General features: G+C 33.5%; 3 protein-coding genes across 8 annotated transcripts in view; all 3 read left to right on the top strand.

The window, feature by feature from the left end:
- The window catches only part of LOC129005048 (zinc finger protein 585A-like), a 66,293-nt gene extending 56,281 nt beyond the window's left edge, over window positions 1-10,012 (top strand). For all 6 annotated transcript variants that reach the window (XM_054433827.1, XM_054433825.1, XM_054433823.1 and 3 more), the window contains one exon: window positions 7,406-10,012. In XM_054433827.1, coding sequence (XP_054289802.1) covers window positions 7,647-9,338 — 1,692 coding nt within the window. In that variant the 5' untranslated portion in view covers window positions 7,406-7,646 and the 3' untranslated portion in view covers window positions 9,339-10,012. The remainder of the gene's footprint in view (window positions 1-7,405) is intronic.
- LOC129004989 (zinc finger protein 239-like) lies at window positions 4-7,515 on the top strand. Its single transcript, XM_054433720.1, has 2 exons — window positions 4-823; window positions 7,406-7,515. The coding sequence occupies exons 1-2, from the start codon at window positions 4-6 to the stop codon at window positions 7,513-7,515; spliced, it is 930 nt and encodes a 309-aa protein (XP_054289695.1).
- Window positions 10,013-18,548: 8,536 nt separating the features above from the next.
- On the top strand, window positions 18,549-20,643 carry LOC129005050 (zinc finger protein 41-like). The gene has a single exon (XM_054433830.1). The coding sequence runs from the start codon at window positions 18,591-18,593 to the stop codon at window positions 19,905-19,907; it is 1,317 nt and encodes a 438-aa protein (XP_054289805.1). The 5' UTR covers window positions 18,549-18,590; the 3' UTR covers window positions 19,908-20,643.
- Window positions 20,644-21,959: the final 1,316 nt, after the last annotated feature.

Below are 21,959 nucleotides of genomic sequence, written 5' to 3'. Positions count from 1 at the left end.
ACAATGGTTCATACAGGAGAGCGACCTCATAAGTGCACTACATGCGGGAAATCCTTTGTATCTGAAAGTAAATTGAAAGTACATACAATGGTTCATACAGGAGAGCGACCTCATAAGTGCACAACATGCGGGAAATCCTTTGTATCTGAAAGTAAATTGAAAGAACATACAATGGTTCATACAGGAGAGCAACCTCATAAATGCACTACATGCGGGAAATCCTTTGTATCTGAAAGTAAATTGAAAGTACATACAATGGTTCATACAGGAGAGCGACCTCATAAGTGCACTACATGCGGGAAATCCTTTGTATCTGAAAGTAAATTGAAAGTACATACAATGGTTCATACAGGAGAGCGACCTCATAAATGCACTACATGCGGGAAATCCTTTGTATCTGAAAGTAAATTAAAAGTACATACAATGGATCATACAGGAGAGCGACCTCATAAGTGCACTACATGCGGGAAATCCTTTGTATCTGAAAGTAAATTGAAAGTACATACAATGGTTCATACAGGAGAGCGACCTCATAAGTGCACTACATGCGGGAAATCCTTTGTATCTGAAAGTAAATTGAAAGAACATACAATGGTTCATACAGGAGAGCGACCTCATAAATGCACTACATGCGGGAAATCCTTTGTATCTGAAAGTAAATTGAAAGAACATACAATGGTTCATACAGGAGAGCGACCTCATAAATGCACTACATGCGGGAAATCCTTTGTATCTGAAAGTAAATTGAAAGAACATACAATGGTTCATACAGGAGAGCGACCTCATAAGTGCACTCCATGGGGGAAATCCTTTGTATCTGAAAGTAAATTGAAAGAACATACAATGGTTCATACAGGAGAGCGACCTCATAAATGCACTCCATGCGGAAAATCCTTTGTATCTAAAAGCAAATTGAAAGAACATACAATGGTTCATACAGGAGAGCGACCTCATATTTGCATTACTTGTGGAAAATCTTTTGTATTCAGAAGCAATTTGAAAATGCATACAATGGATCATACAGGAGAGCGACCTCATAAGTGCACTACATGCGGGAAATCCTTTGTATCTGAAAGTAAATTGAAAGTACATACAATGGTTCATACAGGAGAGCGACCTCATATTTGCTTTACTTGTGGAAAATCCTTCGTATCTAAAAGCAATTTAAAAGTACATACAATGTTTCATACAGGAGAGCGACCTCATATATGCATTACTTGTGGAAAATCCTTTGTATCTAAAGGCAATTTGAAAGCACATAGAATAGTTCATACAGGAGAGCGCCCTCATAAATGCACTACTTGTGGAAAATCCTTTGCATTAAAAAAAAGTTATAAAAGACATCTATTAACTCATGGCAATGGACATCCTTATAAATGTAATACATGTAAAAAAGCATTCAAATCAAAGGATACTTTGAAAAAACATATTTTGGTTCATACGGGAGATAAACACAACTGTACTACAGTGGGAACTCCTTCTTAAATCAAAGGCAATTGTAAGAATCATGTATTAATTCATTGCAATTAGCATACTTATAATTGCTTCACATGTGAAGAATCCTTTGTATCTGAAAGAAAATAACATCAATTGGTATATACAGGAGAGTGACCTCATTATTTGTAAAGAATCCTCTTATAAATAATTTATGATAAATTTATATTACTGTAAGTCATGTACCTAAGCGTCCCTATAACTTGTTTAAAAAACATTTAATTTAAAATAGTAATTGAAAAAAACGTACAATGAATCATACCAGAGTAACCTTAAACTGTTTGTAATTTACATACTGCCGTGGCTCCATAAATCTCAGTTGATTCTTCGCCTCGTGTACCAGCTTCTTCCATCCGAACTGTCTTCTGCCAAGTTGATGTTTGCACCCATTGTCCTAACATCGTTCAATACTCTGTCAGTCCATCTGAATTTCAGCCTTCCCAATGTACGTTTACTTCCAGTTGTAGCTCTCCAAACTTCATACAGTCTTGTTCCTTTCTCTCTTCTTGGCACATGCCCTATCCAACTTATCCTTCTTCCTTTAACCATTGCAACAATTTTCGGTTTGATGTATAGTGATCTTATCACTCTATTTTTCCTTATCCGCCACATACTCTCTGTTTTAGTTTATAATTCTTGGGATAAATAAACGTTTTTCATTTCATTTCACATTTCTCCCTCTTGCACTGGTCCAAATATTTTTCTTAGGACTTTATTTTCAAAAACCATGAGTCGTTTTTCATCATTCTTGGACGATACCCATATTTTACATCCATATAACAGAATAGGTTAAATTATTGTCTAATACAGGGTGTGTTATTGCCAGGTAAGGTGTCTAAATTGATACCAAAAATTGACTTACCGTACAAGGATGAAATAAAATTATTCTCCGTTAAATCGACCCAAGGCATAACGTAAAAATGTTTTTTAACTTTTTTCTGATTAAGGGTGTCCAAAAAACTGTCATTAGTTCCAATCTTGGAAAATTCAAATGTAAACATATGTCATGTCATACATCATTTTAATGTTATTTAATAGACAAACATTTTACAGGAAGAAAAATTAATGATCTGTTTCCGTTTCTAAATAGTGGCAGTTTTTGGGAATTTGATTTTTGAAAATTCGCAAATGCTTATTGTTTTTAAATTGTACAATAGTAATAGGTATTTATGTATGTTTGCACAAAGATCTCAAAATCGGCTTCGAAGATTTTCTTTTCTTTAAATGTTGTAAATATATTACTTCTGGCCTAAAAACGAGTTTACTGCAGTTAGAATTGCCAACGAAAATCTAATCATGTAGAAAAACGAAACTGAAAGTCACATTTTCTTAACATTAGTCTTAGGGGTTGATAAGTAACCATGTTGGTTGAATTAAATAACAAGGAAAAAGTAAACAAAAGACAAATATGTCAAGTGGCACATCATTTTATAGGGTTTTCAATTCTTAACAACTTTTTTGTTTACACTTACTTCATATAACTTTTAGTTTTTGTCTAAATAATAAAATACCTAATTTTCCTATATCAAATACATTTTATTTGGGTTTAACCAAGGCCGCACTATTAACACTAATGGCCCCAATGACATATGTTGCTATTTAGAAACTTTAAACAATGGGCATTTGCAAATATTCATAAATAATTTTTTTTTTATTATTTCAATAAATGGTCATTTGGTGCATATCACATTAAAACTAATTTCATAAATAGTAAGAAAATTCAACAGGAGAAGGGCTAAGTGTATTTGTAAAGGAAACGCAGTGAATTAAAAACATATTGATTCTTTCCAAATAAAAAACCACCACCATTTGGAAACAAAAACAGATCATTCATTTATGTTTTTGCCAAAATGTTTGTCTGTTAAATAACTTTAAAATGGTCTACAACGTGACATATGTTTACATTTGAAAATTCCGAGATTCAAACTAATGACGCTCAGTGTTTGGCACACCCTGTATCGGAAAAATATATTTTTACGTTATTCCTTGGAGTTAATTTAGCGGGAAATAATTTTATTTCATCCTTGTCATTAAGCCGTTTTTTTTTCACAATCAATTTGAGACACCCTGTATAGCTGTATTTTTTTCAGTGGGATAATACTTTAGATGAGATTAACTTCTTGCAGGCTCCCAAACACTTATTGACACTTAATAACTTAGTACAGTAGAACCTCTTTAATCCGAACTAATTGGAACCAGGGGTAGTTCGGACTATTGAATTGACTATTGAACATATTGTTGTTTTTACATAACAATAGCTAAAACATGGCTAAAATTTATCAAAATTATTTTGGGAAAAGTAAAAAAATGTTTTATAAAGTAAAAGTACAGTGTTAATTTAATACAGTAGTAAATATGGTAAATAAACAGTACTGTAAATTAAATACAGTATACAATAAAGAACTGCTATACTGTGTATAGTGTACAGCAATGAGGGGTTCGGATTAGTGGACGTTCGGATTACGGGGGTTCGGATTAAAGAGATTCTACTGTAACTTCGTCTTTTGAATTTTACTGTTTATAGTCAAAAATTGTAGGTAAAAGAAATATGAATAAACATAAATCAGTACACAGAATACTTTAGTACTTTATTTATCCTGCCCTGGCATAGACCGATTGTCCAATCTTCTGCCATAAGAAAACCCACTCGTCAAGTTCTGAATAGTTTTCTATTTACTACTGGGCTATAGTACTTAAAAAAAATCATAATATTATCTGGAAAATTTAGGTGAAACATAACAAAGAAGTATTATAATGATGAGCGCAAGGAGATAACAACTAATGTATTGTATTCAGACCAAATCTGACAAGGAGAATAACGTAGAAATGTCACTATAAGACAATATTGTGAAAAGCTTGAATTATCTTGCAAGAACCTGTCCAAACTTTGATGAGTTAGTTGAACATCTGTAAGGCTTCATGCAGTACGGAGAACTTAGAGATTGTTGGAATCGTCTTATCTAAGAATAAAGATATATGAGCTGTCTTCAAGTCAGCTGCATTATTCTATTTGAGGTAAAAAAAATATCTTGGTTGTGGTTTAAAGGAGTGAAATATTCATATAAAAAAGAGAAATAAAAAAAAGCTTGTAGTGTTCAAACTAACGGATGGAAGAGTCAACATCTGCTGTTTAGCAAACACATAAATCATTTAAGTACTTTTAATAATTATAAGGAATATATGTAATAGCTACATTATAGTAATCAAGGGTAAATATTTTTAACATTAAATGTTATAATAAGTTTTGCATTTTCTAGAAACAAATGATGAATGAAAATACGACGCTGGGCCATTTTTCTGAAATAAAATATGAAAAGCTCTGATAGTAGAAATAGTGTACTGCTGGTATTTTTACATGATAAAATAAATCTCAAGTGGTATATTATATATTAAAGTTAAAATTACCGCTAAATTTAATTGACCACTAATTCAGTTTAGATTTGCTCAGTGTAGTATGTGTCTTAGGACTTATTTCTCAGTCAAGCTGTAAACCCTTGTTTAGTTACTTGTATGAAAGTATTTTCATTGCCAATAGAGAGTTAACAGTATTAAAAATACTTTAATACTTTCTTATTAAATGGCGACCATACAAACTAGGTATTTTAAGCCAAGTATTAAAGTAGATGAGTGCAGGATGAGTGTCGCGATCTTGTAGTCTTGTTAGTGACTAAGGCCGACGTTCCTTAGACACAGCTGTTAATCAATAGCCATATAGCTAATGGCAACTAAGGGACCTACAGTTTTAGTTTATAGAGGAATCCGAACCACATTTTTGCCTTGGTATATACGAATTGGTCTAATTATCATATAGTACTGCGGATAGTTATAGTACTCACTCGTGCGGACGTTAATCCACACCAGGGAGTATCGCATTCCACAGTGCATGCATGAGAATAAATAAACTGTTGTACCTATCTTGTTTGTACCTATCTTGTTTATGGATATATTTTTAATCAAATCCGGTAACTTTTGTTAAGTTCACTATGCTATCAAAATTTCAATAAAAACACACCTCATTACCGGCCCTGTAGTAGCAAACCTAAGTAGGCTACTCATTAAAAATAATATTATTTAAATAAAAATAAATCTGACAGTTTTAAAGGGGAATTTTTTGGGGGAAATCCGGTCATGTTAAAGGGAAATTCTCTTGGACTAGAGGTTTTGCTGTGGCTGGGGTATTATAATTATAATTACATAAAGGTTGTAATTTCCTTGACAGCCATTACACTGTCTAACACCCTATGATTTAATTTGAAAAGATAAACTTATTGAAAAAAGTACTTACTTAAAAAACCCTACTTATATTTGATGCAGTAATGTCGATTTCTAGGGAATTCCCCGGAATATTGGGTGGGTTGGTCCAGGGATTTCATTTTACTAACTTTAAAAATATTAAAATTTAAAAGTATAATTTAAATGTTTTATGTTAAAATGTGATATAAAAAATAATATTGGACAGTATTTAAATTTACGATTCAGTACTTGGGTTGCTTGTGAAGGCAGTGGCAAAAAACAGTAAGTTACAAAAATACATTTCTTGCAAATCATCAGTGAATTGGATTGGATGGAAATGACTGGACTAGGATTGGAACTGAACCCATATATTAAAAACCAAAGCGAAGCACTTTTGACTGTTTCAAGAGTATGTTTCTATAGTTAGTGTTTAGATCTGATCCCCGTCACTCTCCAGCGAGAGGACAAGTGCAGAAGCACAATGCACAAAGCAAGACTGTGGTCATGGTTGATAATCACAGCATGTATTAAATGATTTATATTCTCCTAAAAGTTAAAACTCGTGTTGTATAACAACAACGTTATTGCTACTAAATAATGGAGAAACAATTTACTGAATTTTAATTTTACTATGGAAGACTTGAGATATTATATTCTGCTCTCTCGTGTATTGATGTGATTTTATTCTGTTAACCAGATGAAGTATTATCATGTGTATGAACTAACCAATGTATTAGCGTTGACGATTGAGTGTCCTAAAGTCAATGGTAAGCTTTGGATAATATTATGAGCTCTGAAAATCCGAATGAAGTTGAATAGGTAGAGTTTTAGCTTAGATTAAACATACTCTCTTGTTGATAAGTCATCAACCGTATGGATCAGAAAGACAATTTCAATGTTAGTTACAGCCGATTTTATGTAGGGATGAGTTTTTTTTTTTTTTTTTACAATTTGCTTATCCTTATAAATAATTTCGTTAGGAAATTTTTTACCAAAGAATTGTGGACGTCTGGTAAGTTGCAGAAAAGTGGGAGGGGTCTTAAATTAAAGGTCTTGGCCGCAGGGACTCTGGAAAAATATCAGAATTCCCATAAAGTTACTAGAAAACGAGATATAGCCAAAATGTTCTCCATTAGAATAGCATTTAAAGCCAATTATTGCTGATTTATGTTTACTTCTATACAGCTGATCGTGATGTATCATTAAGCCAGCAGGCAATATTACATTTTGGATTACTCATTTGCCAGTCAATTCTGCAATTTACTGTACACTATGTAAAACCAGGAATAACGTTACCTATCATGGTTACCTATAATAATTAAGTCTTTTTAGTTACGTCTTAGAAAGTTAAAATTCATTAAAAACCCCATATAAATTTGGTTTTTAACATTTATTTTCATAACAGTATTGTGTGCAAAAAATTCTTTGTATCTAAAAACATACAATGGTTCATATGAGAGAGTGACCTCATCAGTGGAAAATACTACATGTGAAAATCCTTCTCAAGCAAAAGCAATTACAGCAAACGAATTAATTCAAAGCAATGAGCAACCTTATAATTGTAATACGTGTTAAAAGGCCTTCAATTGTAAAGACAATTAGTATATATATATATATTGGTCATAATAAATTATGTATGTGTGTTAGTGTTTATCTAATGAAAGTTGTGTTATTTCAGGAATGAAAATAGAAGAACTCAGGCATAAGAAAAAAGAACCAATTGCCAAACGAGCAATCCTAATTTGGATTGTACGTACAAAAGACGAGATGACAACACCTCCACGGTAATACCTTGAACTTATAGAAATAACGGACTAAAGATTCATATGAAAATGAAACATTACCAATAAAACTCCTGATTTTTGACTAGATATTCTAATAATCTGACTTTCACAACTATAGAAAGTGCAAAGCTAAAAATGCCAAAGCACTCCAAAGAGTTTTTTCTTAAGTGTCCAATATGTGGACAATCATTAAAAATGAAATATCAAATGAAGGTTCATATATTAAAACATACCAACGAACACCCTTATAAATGCTTAACATGCGGTAAATCATTTAATAAGCTGAGTCACGTAAAAAGTCATTTGTTGACACACTCTGGGAAGTCTCATAAATGCATTACATGCGGGGAATACTTTGTATCCAAAAGCCAATTGAAATTGCATACAATGGTTCATACAGGAGAGAGACCTCATATCTGCATTACTTGTGGAAAATCCTTTGTATCTAAACACAATTTGAAAGTACATACAATGTTTCATACAGGAGAACGACCTCATATTTGCATTACTTGTGGAAAATCCTTTGTATCTAAAAGCAAATTGAAAGTACATACAATGTTTCATACAGGAGAACGACCTCATAAGTGTTCTACATGTGGAAAATCCTTTGTATTAAAATATAGTTATGAAAGGCATCTATTAATTCATGGCAATGGACAAAGTACATTGAAAGTACATACAATGGATCATACAGGAGAGCAGCCTCATAAATGTATTACATGCGGAAAATCCTTTGTATATGAAAGCAATTTGAAAGAACATACAAAGGTTCATACAGGAGAGCGAACTTATTTTTGCATTACTTGTGGAAAATCCTTTGTATCTAAAAGCAATTTGAAAGTACATACAAGGGGTCATACAGGAGAGCGACCTCATAAGTGTACTACATGCGGAAAATCCTTTGTATATAAAAGCAGTTTGAAAGTACATACAAGGGTTCATACAGGAGAGAGACCTCATATATGCATTACTTGTGGAAAATCCTTTGTATCAACAAGCCGATTGAAAGAACATTCAATGGTTCATACAGGAGAGCGACCTCATAAATGTATTACATGCGGAAAATCCTTTGTATCTGTAAGCAAATTAAAGGAACATACAATGGTTCATACAGGAGAGAGACCTCATATATGCATTACTTGTGGAAAATCCTTTGTATCTACAAGCCGATTGAAAGAACATACAATGGTTCATACAGGAGAGCGACCTCATAAATGCACTCCATGCGGAAAATCCTTTGTATCTAAAAGCAAATTGAAAGAACATACAATGGTTCATACAGGAGAGCGACCTCATATTTGCATTACTTGTGGAAAATCCTTTGTATTCAGAAGCAATTTGAAAATGCATACAATGGATCATACAGGAGAGCGACCTCATAAGTGCACTACATGCGGGAAATCCTTTGTATCTGAAAGTAAATTGAAAGTACATACAATGGTTCATACAGGAGAGCGACCTCATATTTGCTTTATTTGTGGAAAATTCTTCGTATCTAAAAGCAATTTGAAATCACATACAATGTTTCATACAGGAGAGCGACCTCATATATGCATTACTTGTGGAAAATCCTTTGTATCTAAAGGCAATTTGAAAGCACATAGAATAGTTCATACAGGAGAGCGCCCTCATAAATGCACTACTTGTGGAAAATCCTTTGCATTAAAAAAAAGTTATAAAAGACATCTATTAACTCATGGCAATGGACATCCTTATAAATGTAATACATGTAAAAAAGCATTCAAATCAAAGGATACTTTGAAAAAACATATTTTGGTTCATACAGGAGATAAACACAACTGTACTACAGTGGGAACTCCTTCTTAAATTAAAGGCAATTGTAAGAATCATGTATTAATTCATTGCAATTAGCATACTTATAATTGCTTCACATGTGAAGAATCCTTTGTATCTGAAAGAAAATAACATCAATTGGTATATACAGGAGAGTGACCTCATTATTTGTAAAGAATCCTCTTATAAATAATTTATGATAAATTTATATTACTGTAAGTCATGTACCTAAGCGTCCCTATAACTTGTTTAAAAAACATTTAATTTAAAATAGTAATTGAAAAAAAACGTACAATGAATCATACCAGAGCAACCTTAAACTGTTTGTAATTTACATACTGCCGTGGCTCCATAAATCTCAGTTGATTCTTCGCCTCGTGTACCAGCTTCTTCCATCCGAACTGTCTTCTGCCAAGTTGATGTTTGCACCCATTGTCCTAACATCATTCAATACTTGGTCAGTCCATCTGAATTTCGGCCTTCCCAATGTACGTTTACTTCCAGTTGTAGCTCTCCAAACTTCATACAGTCTTGTTCCTTTCTCTCTTCTTAGCACATGCCCTATCCAACTTATTCCTCTTCCTTTAATCATTGCAACAATATCCGGTTCGGTGCATAGTAATCTTGTCCCTCTATTTTTCCTTATCCGCCACATACTCTCTGTTTTAGTTTATAGTTCTTGGGATAAATAAAAGTTTTTCATTTCATTTCATTTTTCATTTCAATTCACATTCCTCCCTCTTGCACTGGTCCAAATATTTTTCTTAGTACTTTATTTTCAAAAAACATGAGTTGTTTATCATTATTCTTGGACGATACCCATGTTTCACATCCATATAACAGAATAAGTTAAATTATTGTCTAATACAGGGTGTGTTATAGTCACGTAAGGTGTCTCAAATTGATACCAAAAATTGACTTACCGTACAAGGATGAAATAAAATTATTCTCCGTTAAATCGACCCAAGGCATAACGTAAAAATGTTTTTTAACTTTTTTCTGATTAAGGGTGTGCCAAAAACTGTCATTAGTTCCAATCTTGGAAAATTCAAATGTAAACATATGTCATGTCATACATCATTTTAAAGTTATTTAATAGACAAACATTTTAGAAGAAGAAAAATTAATGATCTGTTTCCGTTTCTAAATAGTGGCAGTTTTTGGGAATTTGATTTTTGAAAATTCGCAAATGCTTATTGTTTTCAAATTTTCCAATAGTAATAGGTATTTATGTACGTTTGCACAAAGATCTCAAAAACGGCATCGAAGATTTTCTTTTCTTCAAATGTTGTAAATATATTACTTCTGGCCTAAAAACGAGTTTACTGCAGTTAGAATTGCCAACGAAAATCTAATCATGTAGAAAAAAGAAACTTAAAATCACATTTTCTTAACATTAGTCTTAGGGGTTAATAAGTAACCACGTTGGTTGAATTAAATTACAAGGAAAAAGTAAACAAAAGACAAATATGTCAAGTGGCACATCATTTTATAGGTTTTTCAATTCTTAACAACTATGTAGTTTACACTTACTTGATATAACTTTTAGTTTTTGAGTAAATAATAAAAAACCTAATTTTCCTATATCAAATGCATTTTATTTGGGTTTAACCAAGGCCGCACTATTTACACTAATGGCCCCAATGACATATGTTGCTATTTGGAAACTTTAAACAATGGGCATTTGCAAATATTCATAAATAATTTTTTTTTAATTTTTATTATCTATATATTAATACGCAAGCAGTTTTCTTTTCACAGTCATAACTCAATAACGGCTTGATGGATTTTAAAGTTTGAGGTGTCAAATTAAAGGTATTTTCACGTAGATGTGCAAATACGTCTCAGAATATTTAGAAAGGGCACCACTTAAGTACACTTAAGGGCTAAAGTTTGGAAGGCGGCGCTATCTGTTGACATTTGATCAAACTCATTTCCCTTTGTTTACAAATAACATATGGACGTAGTTTGAAATAGTTTTTAAGGTTAACCACAGACTGCAGGATTTAAAACTTCCAAATTAAAGCTGGAATTTATATTTTGTTTCAATCTGTTAACTAAGTCTGGTTCATAATGAAATAAAGTGTTTAAGAATAAATATTTAATAAATATTTAATTATTTTTGTCTATGGTTAAATTGATTTACCTTACATCGTATTTTACTGATTATCATGTAGTTACAGTTCGATGTGATGAAGTGAATGTTTGAAAGTGATTATTCACAGGGCAGTTATCCGTTACATTACCATATTATCATGTAATTTACAATGTGTATCAAAATTCCTATTCCTTTATAGTGTTTTCTGTTGTTTGGATAACATTCCTCTTTCATTTTAATTTAAAATCAAATGCCGCCAGTATGACGAAGAACTGTGAGTGGCTGGAGGGAACGCGAACATGACAGCTTGCATCAACCTCTCAATTGAAAATTTGATGGGAACATAGTGGTAGTACCACCGTTGTGATAGTCCAATCTCGGACAAATGAACGTTAAATGTTTACATTGTAGTGGCTTACATATTTTTAAGCAAGAAAAGACTGGCCGAGACAGTTAAGTTTGTAGGCTACTCTTTGTTGCCATAAATGAAAGGTTCGTTTACCTCATTTGTGCAATTCACCACAATAAACTTTCGGGTTCTTAATGGAAAATCCCAATCTGAAAATAGGACTGTGAGACTTATATCCAGAAATTATTTGGATAAAGTTCGTCAATTCAGTTCTGCCTTTACCATGGTCAGCTCCAAAGCTCATTAAGATGAGAAAGTTCCACAGGGGATCTACAATTTTAAGATCCGTGACACGTTTTACCACCGAGTGGGTCTTCTAATTCCTCAAGAAGGTGATGATCCTGAATATGCACAGATATTTAATTAAGTACGACAATTTCACAAGAACCCAAAGGAGAACTAAGCGCAATAAAAAAAAAATGCAATGAAAAAATATGCGGGAAATAGGGTCACAATGCCAACCCATTTGCAAATCTTTAAAGACTGTGGCAGACATCATGTAGGGACGAGAGCTCCGAGGAGTCAAGTGAGATTCTTATGTACATAATAAGAGACAGAAGAAGTGTCTTCCCTCGCTACAATGGTGCTACCTGTGTAGATTTCGCAGCGATTTTTAAAGCTGAAAACAAAGCACCACCTGGCCAAATAAATCGTATAGTTTTTTCCAACACTAATAATATTAAACACGTATCCATTATAGATCTGTCGTTAGATCCACTTGCTTACTCTCTTATGTTCCCAACCGGAGACTTGGGTTGGGGCCCCTAATTTAAATACGCCTAAAACAGAACACATCAAAGAAATAATTTAACAATGCTAGAATAAGAGTAGTGATGGTTGGCGTCAAGAGAGGAATTGAGCTACTAGGTCAAAAGCTCACTTTACAGTGTGTGGTTGACATCTACGTGCTCATAGAGTGCACCCACCTACTATACATAAGAGATAACCAAAGCAGTTTGAGAGTGAATGTAAATTTAAATATTGTAGATTGCTTTTATATTTTTTTACATCATAATATTTTTATATTTCTATAATCAGTCATATAAATTATTTTATAGTGACTCTTTGATTAGTCTTGCTGTTTATGTTTTTTGTTAATTTTTTTTACACAAGTTTCAGTTTTGCTCGATTTTGAGCAACAGGTTATCTAGTTTCAATTAACGGTTATTTGTGACATATCACAGTAAAACTAATTTCATAACTAGTTAGAAAATTCAACAGGAGAAGGGCTAAGTGTATTTATAAAGGAATTACAGTGAATTAAAAACATATTGATTCTTGCCAAATAAAAAACCACCACCATTTGGAAACAAAAACAGATCATTCATTTATGTTTTCGCCAAAATGTTTGTCTATTAAATAACTTTAAAATGGTCTACAACATGACATATGTTTACATTTGAAAATTCCGAGATTCAAACTAATGACGCTCAGTGTTTGGCACACCCTGTATCGGAAAAATATATTTTTACGTTATTATTTGGAGTTAATTTAGTAGGAAATAATTTTATTTCATCCTTGTACGTTAAGCCGTTTTTTTTCACAATCAATTTGAGACACCTTACGTGGGACACCCTGTATAGCTGTGTTTTTTTCAGTGCGATAATACTTTAGAAGAGATTAACTTCTTGCAGGCTCCCAAACACTTATTGACACTTAATAACTTATTAGTAACTTCGTTTCAGATTTTTTACTGTTTATAGTCAAAAATTGTAAAAAAATCTCAGTTGATTCTTCGCCTCGTGTACCAGCTTCTTCCATCCGAACTGTCTTCTGTCAAGTTGATGTTTGCACCCATTGTCCTAACATCATTCAATACTTGGTCAGTCCATCTGAATTTCGGCCTTCCCAATGTACGTTTACTTCCAGTTGTAGCTTACGTACGTTGTGATCTTATCACTCTATTTTTCCTTATCCGCCACATACTCTCCGTTTAAGTTGATTCTTGGGATAAATAAACGTTTTTCATTTAATTTCACATTTCTCCCTCTCAAATATTTTTCTTAGGGCTTTATTTTCAAAAACCATGAGTCGTTTTTCATTATTCTTGGACGGTACCCATTTTTCACATCCATATAACAGAATAAGTTAAATTATTGTCTAAAGGATGAAATAAAATTATTCTCCGCTAAATCGACCCAAGGAATAACGTAAAAATGTTTTTATCTTTTTCCGATACAGGGTGTGCCAAAGACTGTAATTTGGTTCCGATCTCGGAAAATTGAAATGTCAAAGAATTTCATAAAAAACCTCATATGTCATGTCGTACATAATTTTAAAGCTATTTAATAGGCAAACATTTTACAGGAAGCAATAATTAATTATCTGTTTCCGTTTCAAAATGGTGGCAGTTTTTGGGAAAAAATTAATATGTTTTTATTACTCTGTGTTTCCAATACAAATGCACTTAGCCCTTCTCCGGTAAAATTATCGTACTAGTTATAAAATTAGCTTTACTGTGTTATGCTACAATTTATATTGAAATAATTAAAATTCCAAAAATTTGATTTTTGAAAATTTGCAAATGCTCATTGTTTTTAAATTTTCCAATAGTAGGTATAAGTATTTATGTATGTATGTTTGCACAAAGATCTCGAAAACTGCTTCAAAAATTTTCTTCAAATGTTGTAAATATATTACTTCTGGCATAAAAACGAGTTTACTGCAGTTTGAACTGCCAACAAAAATCTAATTACGTAGAAAAATTAAACTGAAAGTTACATTTTTTTTAACTAACTTTAAAATGGTGTATCACATGACATATGTTTATATGTTTACGTTTGAAAATTCCGAGATTGGAACTAATGACCCTCAGTTTTTGGCACACCCTGTATCGGAAAAAATATTTTTACGTTATTTCTTGGAGTTAATTTAGCGAGAAATAGTTTTATTTCCCCCTTGTACGTTAAGAAGTTTTTTTTTTCACAATCAATTTGAGACACCTTACGTGGGACACCCTGTATAGCTGTATTTTTTTCTGTGGAATAATACTTTAGATGATATCAACTTCTTGCAGGCTCCCAAACACTTATTGACATTTAATAACTTAGTAACTTCGTCTTCTGATTTTTTACCGTTTATAGTCAAAAATTTTAGGTAAAAGAAATATGAATAAACATAAATCAGTACACAGAATACTTTGGTACTTTATTTATCCTGCCCTGGCTTAGACCGATTGTCCAATCTTCTGCCATAAGAAAACCCACTTGTCAAGTTCTGCACCTTTTTCTTTCTACTATTGGGCTATACTACTTTAAAAATATCTTAATATTATTTGGCAAATTTAGGTGAAACGGTGAAACGAAAAGAAGTATGATGAGCGCAAGGAGTGTAACAACTAATGTATTGTATGCAGACCAAATCTGATAAGGAGAATAACATAGATATGTCACTTTAAGACAATATTATGAAAAGCTTGAATTATCTTGCAAGGACCTGTCCAAACTTTGATGAGTTAGTTGAACATCTGTAAGGCTTCGTGCAGTACAGAGAACTTGGAGATCATTGGAATCGTCTTATCCAAGAATAAAAATATATGAGCTGTCTTCAAGACAGCTGCATTATTCTATTTGAGGTAAAAAATATCTTGGTTGTGGTTTAAACGAGTGAAATCATACTAATACAGTATTATAAATGTGAAAGTTTGTGTGTTTGTTTGAAGTTCAATCACGCAATAACCACTGGACGGATTGGGCTGAAATTTGGCATGATGATAGCTCACATTCCCGATTAACATATAGACGTATTATTATCTCAAAAATCCTTTCGGGCTCTGCCCCAGAGGCTCTGCAGTTCCCCATGTTAACCTTATGAATATTCATATTTAAAGGCAATTAAAGAATTTAGTCAGCTGTTTTAACTAAAATAGTTGTTTCTATGATATACAAAATTAAAAAAAGTTATAAGTTTTACCAAAGAAAATAGAACCTAAAGGTTATATTTTAAAAATTTTATAAAATTTTATTTTATTTTAAACCTTTAGGTTATATTTTCTTTGGTTTTACCAACAGGGTGCAGTACTATTATTTTTTAACATTTATTTAAACAGCTAATTTGAACTAAGCAGCAACAAAAAACTGTGATACGCAATGAGAACTGTCAAAGTAGGATTGTTTACAGTTAGTTATGTTTATGTTTTTAATGTCATGAATATTTTGTTATGAAATTGAATAAGTAGAGTATAAGCTTAGATTAAACATACTCTCTTATTGATAAGTCATCATCCGTATGGATCAGAAAGACAATTTCAATGTTAGTTACGGCCAGTTTTATGTAGGGATGTGTTTTTTTTTACAATTTGCTTATTTTTATATATATTTCCGTAAGAAAATCTTTTACTAGAGAATTTGTGGACGTCTGGTAAGTTGCAGAAAAGTGGGAGGGGTCTTAAATTAAAGGTCTTGGCCGCAGGGACTCGGGGGAAAATATCAGAATTCCCATAAAGTTACCAGGAAACAAGATATAGCCAAAATGTTCTCCATAAGAATAGCATTTGAAGCCAATTATTGCTGATTTATGTTTACTTCGATACAGCTGATAGTGATGTATCATTAAGCCCTGTACACACCGGAGCGATACTTTATCGCTGGGGACGCGCGATACTATTCCTAGAATTTTATCTGCGATACTTGGGCGATAATATCGCAGCGAAAACAGCTGCTTCCACACCAGAGCGGGAAAGGGGCGCGCGGGAAAGCCAGTACACCTCAGAGGGTGCGGTGGTTGTGAGGCTCTCTAGTTGCAAAAGTGTTGTGTTATAGTTAGTGTTTGTATACTGTACTGTGTGTAAACTTAAAACTATGACATGGTCTGATGAAGAAGAAGCCTTTCTGTTAACTAGCCGTGCTATTATAGAAGATTAGAGAGCAAGGAAAATGTGGGTATACGACATAAATAAAGAACGGCTGCGATTTGGCGAGTACCATATACGCTCATGACCCAGTCAAGAAAAGATTAAACAAGATTCTACATATTCTGGAATTAATCAAGAATGTTTTGACGAGTTGCTGAGTTTGATTTCTGGCATTATCGAAAAGGAAAGTACCCACTACCGTGAAGCGAGCGCCGAAGAACGGCTAGCAATCACTTTAAGGTTTTTTTTCCTAGGACGCTAGGCACGAGCCTGGGATTGTTGTTCACATTGCTTCAGGCTAGACCTAGGGGTTGCGGCATTACCAGTTAGATAAAATCCATTGGTGACTTGGCGGGGATCGAACCCGGGACCTCAGGGACTGGAGTCCCGCGCTATAACCACTACGCCAGCTCGCTCCCCAATCACATTAAGGTAAGACTGGTATGTAGATATATTTTTCAATGAGTTGACGGATCAATTAGCATTCCACCCACCTCCATTACCATCACCATTACCTACCATCTCTCTAGTTCGTCTAGTCTGACTAGCAAAACCTCTACAATATGCTGTGCTATAGCTAATACAATATTGTATGAACTATTAAATAGTAATTTGAATCATCATCAAACCAGTATTAAATACGTTATTCTGTCAGCAATCACCCAACATTGGATTGACAGCGGCACTGGAAAAACTATTGATAATTCAAATCAAATGTTTAAGTGTTAAAATAATTAATAAATCTAAGATGTCTGAATGTTTGGAAATTCTATTGTAAATTCTTCAGAAAAACGTAGTTTAATAACAAATAATGAAGACGAACCCTATTTTAAATTTCTAGTTGCTAAAACGTGATATAAATCATAGTGCATCGGGTATGTATAAACAACTTCAAGTAAATGTTCGGTGATACACGACATGTTGTTGTTGTTTTTACACGTACAGAGAAAATACAAAACTGAGTAGTTCATCGTTTGGCCACATTGGTATCGCCGCGATACAGCGCTGCAAACAGTGCATGCAGCGTTACCGCGATACTATCGCTACGGTATCGCATTCGCCTCAGTATCGCGTATCGCGGTTCGCTCTGGTGTGTGCGGCTCCATAAGGCTCCATGGTATCGCACGTACCACTGGTATCGCAAGAGAATTTCCAAGAAAAAGTATCGCGCCCGCTCCAGTATCGCACGGAGTATCGCTCTGGTGTGTGCAGGGCTTTAAGCCAGCATGCGATATTACATTTTGGATTACTCATTTGCCAGTCAATTGGTACTGCAATGTACTGTACACTATATTAAACCAGGGATAACGCTACCTATCATGGTTACCTATAATAATTAAGACTTTAGTTACGTCTTAGAAAGTTAAAATGCATAAAAAACATATGTTTTTAACATTTCTTTTCAAAACAGTATTGTATGCAGAAAATCCTTTGTATCTAAAAACAAACAATTTAAAAAACATACAATGGTTCATACGGGAGAGTGGCCTCATAAGTGGAAAATACTTTATGTAGAAAATCCTTCTCAAACAAAAGCAATTACAACAAACACATATAAATTCAAAGCAATGTGCATCCTTATATTTGTAATACATGTAAAAAGGCCTTCAATTGTTAAGACAATTTGTATATACATATATTGGTCATAATAAATTCTGTATGTGTGATAGTGTTTGTCTAATGAAAGTTGTGTTCTTTCAGGAATGAAAATAGAAGAACTCAGGCATAGGAAATAAGAGCCAATTGCCAAACGAGTCCTAATTTGGATTGTACGTAGGACAACACCTCCCTCCACGGTAATACCTTGAACTTATAGAAATAACAGAGTGAAGATTCAAACATTTAACATTACCAATAAACCACCTGATTTTTTACTAGATATTCTGATAATCTGAGTTTCACAACAATAGAAAGGCAAAGCTAAAAATGCCAAAGCAATCCAAAGAGCTTTTTCATAAGTGTCCAATATGTGGACAATCATTAAAATTGAAATATCAAATGAAGGTTCATATATTAAAACATACAAATGAACACCCATATGAATGCTTAACATGCGGTAAAACATTTTATAAGCTAAATCATGTAAAAAGTCATTTGTTGACACACTCTGGGAAGTCTCCTTATAAATGCATTACATGTGGGAAATGCTTTGTATCTAAAGGCAAATTGAAAGTACATACTATGGTTCATTCAGGAGAGCGACCTCATAAGTGTATTACATGCGGAAAATCCTTTGTAACTGAAAACAAATTGAAAGTACATAAAATGGTTCATTCAGGAGAGCGACCTCATATATGCATTACTTGTGGAAAATCGTTTGTATATAAAAGCTATTTTAAAATACATACAATGGTTCATACAGGAAAGGGACCTCATAAATGCATTACATGCGGAAAATGCTTTGTATCTAAAGGCAAATTGAAAATACATACAATGTTTCATACAGGAGAGAGACCTCATATATGCACTACTTGTGAAAAATCCTTTGTATCTAAAAGAAAATTGAAAGTACATACAATGGATCATACAGGAGAGCGGCCTCATAAATGTATTACATGCGGAAAATCCTTTGTATATGAAAGCAATTTGAAAGAACATAGAATGGTTCATACAGGAGAGCGACCTCATATTTGCATTACTTGTGGAAAATCCTTTGTATCTAAAAGCAATTTGAAAAAACATACAATGGTTCATACAGGAGAGCGACCTCATAAATGCACTACATGCGGAAAGTCCTTTGTATCTACAAGCCAATTGAAGCTACATACAATGGTTCATACAGGAGAGCGACCTCATAAATGCACTACATGCGGAAAATCCTTTGTATCTACACGCCAATTGAAGCTACATACAATGGTTCATACAGGAGAGCGACCTCATAAGTGTATTACATGCGGAAAATCCTTTGTAACTGAAAACAAATTGAAAGTACATAAAATGGTTCATACAGGAGAGCGACCTCATATTTGCATTACTTGTGGAAAATCCTTTGTATCTAAAAGCAATTTGAAAGTACATGCAAGGGTTCATACAGAAGAACGACCTCATAAGTGTTCTACATGTGGAAAATCCTTTGCATTAAAAAACAGTTATAAAAGACATCTATTAACTCATGGCAATGGACATCCTTATAAATGTAATACATGTAAAAAAGCTTTCAAATCAAAGGATAATTTGAAAAAACATATTTTGGTTCATACGGGTGATAAACACAACTGTACTACAGTGGGAACTCCTTCTTAAAGCAAAGGCAATTGTAAGCATCATGTATTAATTCATTGCAATTAGCATACTTATAATTGCTTCACATGTGAAGAATCCTTTGTATCTGAAAGCAAATTGAAAGAACATCAATTGGTTCATACAAGCGACCTTATTAGTGGATTATTTGTAAAGAATCCTCATATAAAACATTTATGATAAATTTGTATTACTGTAAGTCATACACCTAAGCGTCCCTATAACTTGTTTGAAAACCATTTAATAAAAAAGCTAATAAAAAAAACATATAATGAATCATATTAGAACAACATTAAAGTGTTTGTAATTTCATACTGCTGTGGCCCCATAAATCTCAGTCGATTCTTCACCTCATGTACCAGCCTCTTCCATCCGAACTGTCCTCTGCCAAGTTGATATGTTTGCACCCATTGTCCTAACATCGTTCAATACATGGTCAGTCCATCTCAATTTCGGCCTTCACAATGGACGTTTACCTCTAGGTGTGGTTCTCCAAACTTCATACAGTCTTGTTAGGACTTTATTTTAAAAACCATGAATGTTTTTCATTTTTCGGGGACGATACCTATGTTTTGCTTCCATATAACAGAATAGGTAGAATTATTGTCTTTTATAACTGTATTTTTGTTCTGTGGGATAATACTTAGGTTGGGATTAACTTTTGCAGGCTCCCAAACACTTATCGCATTTGATAACTCAGTTAGTCTCCCTTTGTATTCTAAATGTTAACAGTTAAAGTGTTATGCATATAAAAAATTGTAGAAACAATTAATTAGAATAAACATAAATCATTACACATAATACTTTGAGACTTTATTTACCTTGCCCTGGCTTAGACCGAATGTCCAATCTTCCCCCGTAAGAAAATCCACTTGTCTAGTCTTGCATCTTTTCTATTTTACTACTTTCAATACTACTTTAAAAAACCGTTATATTATAAAAAATTAGGTGAAACATAAGAAAATGTTAAGCTCGAGGAGATAGCATATGATGTATTGTATGCAGACCAAACCTGACAAGGAGAATAACGTGGAAATGTCACTAGCAAATATTGTGAGGAACTTGAATTATCTTGCAAGGTCCTGTCAAAACTTATTGATGAGTTATCTGAACATCTGTAAGGCTTCCTGTAGTACAGCTGAAAGAGAACTAAGAGATCATTGGAAACCTCCTATCCAAGAATAAAGACAGATTAGCTGTGTTCGAGTCAGCTGCATTATTCTATTTGAGGTAAAAAAATATCTTGGTAGGCTAAGAGTAAAATATATATTTATAAAAGAGGAACTATGTATGTATGTTTATGTATGTACCAGTACTCCGAAAACTCGATAGTTTCTACAATGTTGACAAATAAATATAATTTAAAAGCAGATGTTTACTTTCACCAACTGTTTGTAGGTTTGAATAATGGGTGAGGTTCATTAAGTCCAATTTCACTAAGTCCAACGGGTAAAATATTAATGTAGTCCGTCCGGTTCCTCTTCTTTCTCACGCATACCCTCCTAAAAATACTTGATTTTCTCTAACTACTCCATGGAGTCGTTTTATTAGAAAGGCGTGATAGTTTTAAATTTAAATATAGATTTTAGTCCCTTTGAGAAGTAGATGACTTTCGACGATTATAATGGCAAAGCCAAATTGAGCCAAAAAGGAGTGGTAACTCAGTTTTGGCATTTCCTCGAGTATTTAAGCTCCCTGAGTATACTGTAGAATTAATGTTCCGTTATGAGATCAGTTCCGTTTCTGACTCTTGGACCCTTGATGATTACGATCTCATGATCATGTTCATGGCACCTTTTTCTTATGAGTAAAAATTTAGGCTGCTGATGTAACGAATATCCATTCTAATATGCCCGTGGACACAGTGTCAACCTGTTCCGTGCTGCTCACTTGAGGTGGTAAATGCGTCGTGTTGTTCTTGTTTCAGCAGTTCTTCAGACAGCTGTAGTTGTAGACTGGCAGATATAAATATTAATACCGAGTGTGGGAATTGACGGCTGTCCAGTATCCGTCTACCCCCTCCCCTTCATCAATCCCCCCGACAAACGTGATCTG

Source organism: Macrosteles quadrilineatus, unplaced genomic scaffold (genome assembly GCF_028750875.1).
Source record: "Macrosteles quadrilineatus isolate MER2022 unplaced genomic scaffold, UCM_ALF_1.0 Scaffold_14__1_contigs__length_3811126, whole genome shotgun sequence".
Lineage (NCBI taxonomy): Eukaryota > Metazoa > Arthropoda > Insecta > Hemiptera > Cicadellidae > Macrosteles > Macrosteles quadrilineatus.
The sequence above is the reverse complement of the archived record's forward strand: the minus strand, read 5'-3'. Positions and strand labels throughout refer to the sequence as shown.

Bases quoted from the DNA above. Each gene is read 5' to 3' on its own strand.
- LOC129004989 (XM_054433720.1), top strand. From the start codon at position 4: ATGGTTCATACAGGAGAGCGACCTCATAAGTGCACTACATGCGGGAAA. The intron at 824-7,405 runs GTAAATTGAAAG...GTGTTATTTCAG, and splicing joins GAAATCCTTTGTATCTGAAA to GAATGAAAATAGAAGAACTC.
- LOC129005050 (XM_054433830.1), top strand. From the start codon at position 18,591: ATGCCAAAGCAATCCAAAGAGCTTTTTCATAAGTGTCCAATATGTGGA.